The sequence below is a fragment of the Heterocephalus glaber genome, unplaced genomic scaffold (assembly GCF_053883595.1).
Source record: "Heterocephalus glaber isolate CG9 unplaced genomic scaffold, H.glaber_assembly_v1.0 deba00001479, whole genome shotgun sequence".
Taxonomy (NCBI): domain Eukaryota; kingdom Metazoa; phylum Chordata; class Mammalia; order Rodentia; family Bathyergidae; genus Heterocephalus; species Heterocephalus glaber.
Genome location: NW_028258316.1, coordinates 12047577 through 12053642, shown reverse-complemented (window position 1 = coordinate 12053642; position 6066 = coordinate 12047577). Strand labels below are relative to the sequence as shown.

The following is a 6066-nucleotide window of genomic DNA, read 5'->3' as shown; positions in this document are numbered from 1 at the left end:
CCAAATTTCCTTACAGAGGAAGAAAAGAAAGAGAGAAATTCTGGCCAAAATCATCAAGCAGAGGCTTGTGTTGTACAGAGAAGGAGTACCTGAAGCCAGAAGAGCAAAGATATGTGTCATGAATACACCATCTTTGAAATTGAGCAAAATGATTGTTTTCTGAGCACCTTTCCTATAATCTTTAACATTTGTCCTCAAAATGGTTTAAGAACATGGATACTATAAGTTTTATCTTTTGCACAAGGCAGAAGAGCTGAAGCCCTTGTTCAAATTCACAAAATTAGGTGTAAAATTGAAAGTGAAATCAAAGTATCCTAATGCCAACCCTATGACTCTATATCATAGACTATATGGTAGTCTACATGAATGGTTCGCTTCATGCGGTATGAAAAATGGAATACGTTGTGAGGTATCTATACCCTTAATCAGATTGAAGACTTCAAGCCAGAACACACACCTAACTTTCCTTCATATTTTTTTAAATTGTAGGACAGAAATGCCAAGGAGAAACCAGAGCCATTTGACTGAATTCCTCCTTCTAGGACTGACCACTGACCCCATACAACAACTATGGCTTTTTGCCAGCTTCCTTGCCATGTACCTTGTCAACATTGTTGGCAACTCAGTCATCATTGCAGCCATCCGGGGAGATGCCCACCTACACACCCCCATGTACTTCTTCCTCTCCAACCTGTCCCTGGTGGACATCTGCTTTTCCACTGTCATTGTGCCCCAGATGTTACTGAACATGCTGACACAGAGAAAGACTATCCTCTTCGCCCAATGCCTCACCCAGATGTATTTCTTTGTGGCTTTTGGCATCACAGACAGTTTCCTCCTGGCTGCCATGGCCTTTGACCGCTACATGGCGATCTGTAACCCACTGCATTATACCATGACCATGAGCCCCAGGCATTGTCTCCTGCTAGTGATTGCATCCTGGGTGGTTTCCCACCTCCACTCACTCATCCACACAATTCTCATGGGCCGCCTCTCCTTCTGTGGACCCAATGTCATCCACCACTTCTTTTGTGATGTTCAGCCACTGCTGACACTCTCCTGCTCAGACACCTCTGTCAATGAGCTTTTGGCCTTCACAGAGGGCTCTTTTGTGATCATGAGCCCTTTTATCTTCATTATTATCTCTTATGTCTACATCACCCGGGCTGTTCTGAGGGTGCCTTCAGGAGGAGGCAGATGCAAGGTCTTCTCCACCTGTGGATCTCACCTAACAGTTGTGGCACTATTCTATGGGACCATAATATCTGTGTACATTCGCCCCTCATCTACCTATTCAGTGACAAAGAACCGTGTGGTCACTGTCATCTATACAGTAGTTACCCCCATGCTGAATCCTTTCATTTATAGCCTTAGGAACAAGGACATGAAACAGGCCTTGAGCAAACTGACAAGAAGAACAGAATAGAATATGTGTATTTTATTACCTCTAGGAGTTAATTATTAATTCAACAATGAACCACCATGTTTTTGCCATGGCCACACTTAATGCGGGGTACTGCTAGACAATGAATAAGCATAGCAGAGATCTCAAGACAAGCCCACTTGAGAGAAATATGGTGCTCTTCTGGTGGAGAATATTGATTTTAGATCTCTCATTGGACAAATATTTCTTGATTCTTTGTTACAGTTCAGACTCTTCTACTCCAATCCTCCTTCCTTTCTTCTTTTCTTCTACAGATCTCAGACTGAGTCTGAAGGATTTCCCATGCTCCCTCCCAAAAAAATCTCTTACACGAGGTGATGGCAATTTCTCCATCAATTTGACTGAATTAAGGGATGCCCAGATATCTGGTAAAACATTGTTTGTGGATGTATCTCAAAGCCTGTTTCTAGAAAATACTATCATTTGAATCTGTAGACTGAGTAAAGTTGGCCTCACTGGTTTGGGTGAGTATCATACAGTCCACTGAGGGCCCAAAATAGAACAAAAGGCAGAGGAAGGGTAAATTCAGTCTCTTTTCTTGAACTAAGACATCCATCTTTTGATCTTGAACATCATCATTCTTGATTCTCAGTCCTTCAGCCTTGAACAGGGACTTATACCACTGGCTCCCTGGGTCCTCAAGTCTGTGGGCTTGGATTATATTACCTGCTCTCCTAGACCTCCAGCTCACAGACAGCAAATCATGGGACTTCTCAGTTTCCATAATTATATGGGCCAATCCCTCGTAATACACACACACACACACACACACACACACACATGTCCTATTCATCCTTTTTCTCTGGAGAACTCTGACTAATACATACCTCTAATCCTATCTTGTTATCTGCTTCCTGGAAGATATAAACTAATGCACTAATCAATGCCCAGTGAAAAGTTCTATTCCTGGTACATACTGTAGAGAAACTTGAGCAGGTGCACCAGGAGACTGTACAAGATGTTCATGGCATAAGTTCAAAATTAACATATATCCTGGTTTCACTTATTACAGTTTTATGTTTCACCTTTTAAAACAATATAATTTGATATGAGTAATAGACAACAAAATCCCAGTTTCTGAGCTCTTTCTGCTAAAATGATAAATCTTGGGCTATCACTAAAATATCAGTAATATCAAAAAAAACAAAAAAAGACAAAAAAACTTTGCCGAGGATTTAGCTCAGTGGTTCCACCACCTGCCTTGCAAGCACAAGGTCCTGAGTTTGATCCCCAGTACCAAAAAAAACCAAAAAACTAAAATATCAGTAATAGAACAGAAAAATAATAAATTATTGCTATTGTAGAGATGTTTTCCTTAGAAGATGGTGGTCTTAAAATGTTTTTCCAATTTGTTTCCAGCAGTTTTTATCAAGAAGAAATAATACAGGCCAGGCCACATTGATTCAGATGTTATTTATGCATTTTTAAGGAATTAAAAATATTTCCATTTGAGATAATAAATTTTTATATGGCAAGGAGTTGAAGGGAGGGCAGGGGAAGGGGGAAAAATGAGAACCAAGAGAGATTATATAAATGTGCACATTTCCAATGATGAATGTCATTATATTGTATACCTAAAATGTACCAATAAAATAAAATTTTTTTTTAAAAAATTTTATATGGCAAAAATATGTCAACAAGCACAAATGTTCAACATTTAGACTAGATGAATACATTATGGTACAATCTTATAAATGAATATAAGTTCACGATCTTTTAGCAGCAGTTATGAAATCCTAAAATCAATAAAAATACTATATTTTATAAAGTTTCAACAAAATTATTTTGTCATGATTCCTGACCCAGGTTGATATGTGGTTATATGTAACACTTGGTATGAACAATTACTTACCAAAATACTAATGTGCTTTATTACAATGAGTAACCAAAACCTACAAATGATATCACTTAATAGATGATACAGGCACAATGTTCTTTCCTAAGATTGTAGACATTCTGTATTCTAAAATGAAAAACCCTAGTGGTAGTAGAAGGACCTGTACCTGCAGGTCTCAACAAGAGTATGAAAACATCATAATGACTAAAGAAGATGAATCATTTCGCTCATGAAAAGGAGAAACATGGGCAAATACAAATAATGCATGTCATATATATATATATATATGATATATAGGTGATATATATGTGACAAAAGGTAAAATAACAAAAAAAATTGTTCTTGGGTGTTTTAAACACTTTTTGGATATTATGCGTTTTATTCTTTAAATTTTTTTTAAACACTGCATGGAAAAGCCCTATTACCTCTCTAGATTTTATATATGAGTCATCTCTCTACCCTCTGGGGTCATAAAAACAAATTTGCTTGCTTTTTCTACCTCCTAGAATTGTGGACTTTTGAAGGCAATAATTGTGCAGCTCACTCCATACTACATCTGTACTATAAACATATTATTTGTTTGCTGGGAGCTGAAAGGTTTCCTTCACAAAGACTGGAATCTGAAAAGAATGTGAAGACTTGGTGGCAGATTAAGGTGGGAGAAGATGAAGCCCTCTCATTCCCTTTTCCAGAGGAAGGGCACGAGGAACAATGGTCTCAGGACTCCCAGACCTGATTACTCTGACACTGCTAGGACTCAGGACTGTGGGGCCCAGAAGGGACAACTAGCAGGTTGGACATTTGCCTCATCTTGTCTCTAACTAGGAGATCTGGGAGTGGGTCCCAGGAGACATTGCATGTGAAAAGCCCACAGATCTTCCAGGCCTCTATTCCTGAAAACAGATTCCTCCAGTCCCAAGCATTTAGTCACTGTTTCCATTAGGAAAGGGAGAACACTGAGGCTCCCATCAGGCCTTTGAGGAAGAGCAGGGAAGGCAGACCGAATAGGAGAGGCAGACCCAGAACCCAGTGATGTGCTCTGAGGATGAGCAAAATTGCCAGGTAAGATAAGTGGAGGTAACGATGAAAGAGATAGATAGATAGACAGACAGACAGACAGACAGACAGATATCCCTTTTCTGCCTCTTCTTCACTTTCAGCCAAATACAGCCTGACTCTCCTACTATAACTGTCTGGTAACACCTCCCAGGACCTCTGTTTTACGCATGCACTCTTCATTCTCAACACACTCACTCATGAGTAGGATTCAAAATCACGATCTCCCGTTGCCTAAGTACAGTAGATATTCCCATTATACCAAGAATATCACAGGCCTAGCAATGACCCAGCCATGTAAATAGATACCTTTCCTATCCCTAACACAAACACACACGCGCACGCATACATGCACACACACAGGCACACATTTTCTAGTAAATTAATAACCCCAAGATATTAAATTCAAATATCACAAACCTATGAAATTGATAGCTTTCCTATTTTAAAAAGGAAAAGGAGAAGAGAGACTAAAACTTAGGAAGTTTCTCCCCTTTCATCTTAAGTTCACCTTCAGCTAGGAGGTCTACAGGAAAATTTACTTCATAACCAAAATTTAAAATTCTCCCCAAAAAGATCTCTCATCATTGTCTGAGTCTCTCACCTCCATGTATGTATGGCAGAGTATCTGCCCTCAAGACACAGCAGTTTACATCTGCGACCTTTGAAAACATCACAGAAATTAGACAAAAGGCTTTGAATGATATAAACACTTGGAGTATTTCTATATCTGAATAATATTTTTCACGCATTTTTCTATTTTAATGAAATGAGAAATCGAACCACCATCTTTAACTTCCTGCTCCTGGGCTTCTCTGAACACCCAGAGCAGCAGCCTCTCCTGTTCGGGCTCTTCCTGAGCATGCACCTGGTAACCCTCTTTGGCAACCTGCTCATCATTCTGGCCATTGGCTCTGACCAGCACCTCCACACCCCCATGTACTTCTTCCTGGCCAACCTGTCCTTCATTGATGCCTGCTTCACCTGCACCATCATCCCCAAGGTGCTGGTGAACATCCACACACAGCACCACACCATCTCGCACACTGGGTGCCTTGTGCAGATGTACTTCTTCATGGCGTTGGCCCTGCTGGATGACTTCCTGTTGGCCGTGATGGCATATGACCGCTACGTGGCCATCTGTCTTCCTCTATACTATACCATGATCATGCATCCCCAGTGCTGCCTGCTTCTGGTGGCCATATCCTGGTTCTGCTCCAACCTGCTGGCCTTTTCACTCACACTGCTGATGGCTCAATTCTCATTCTGTGCCTCCCATACCATCCCACATTTTTTCTGTGATATCTTCCCACTCCTCAGGCTTGCCTGTTCAGACACCCATAGCTTTCAGGTTACAATGTTAACTGAAGCAGTTCTCTCAGGCATGATTCCATTCATCTGTGTCCTGGTCTCTTATGGCCACATCATGAACACCGTCCTCAGGATCCCCTCTGCTGGGGGGAAACACAAATTGTTCTCCACCTGTGGCTCTCACTTGACAGTGGTCACTCTTTTCTATGGGACACTTTTTCTTGTGTATTTCCAGCCCTCATCATCCTACTCAACAGGTACTGGAATGATTATATCTGTGATATACACAATGCTCATACCTATGCTGAATCCTTTTATCTACAGCCTAAGGAACAGGGACATGAAGAGGGCTTTGTGGAGGCTCTTTGGCTTAGAAAAATGCTATACATACTCAATAAAGGATACTTCCCCAGAGTAG

The 6066-nt window shown here is 40.7% G+C and overlaps 2 protein-coding genes across 2 annotated transcripts; both read left to right on the top strand.

Moving 5' to 3' along the window:
- The first annotated feature begins 496 nt into the window (after positions 1 to 496).
- Positions 497 to 1426, top strand: LOC101711170 (olfactory receptor 1L6-like). The gene has a single exon (XM_004849619.1). It carries the CDS (start codon positions 497 to 499, stop codon positions 1424 to 1426), a length of 930 nt encoding a protein of 309 aa, XP_004849676.1.
- A 3680-nt stretch (positions 1427 to 5106) lies between these two features.
- On the top strand, positions 5107 to 6066 carry LOC101710807 (olfactory receptor-like protein OLF4). Its single transcript, XM_004849618.2, has one exon. The coding sequence runs from the start codon at positions 5107 to 5109 to the stop codon at positions 6064 to 6066; it is 960 nt and encodes a 319-aa protein (XP_004849675.2).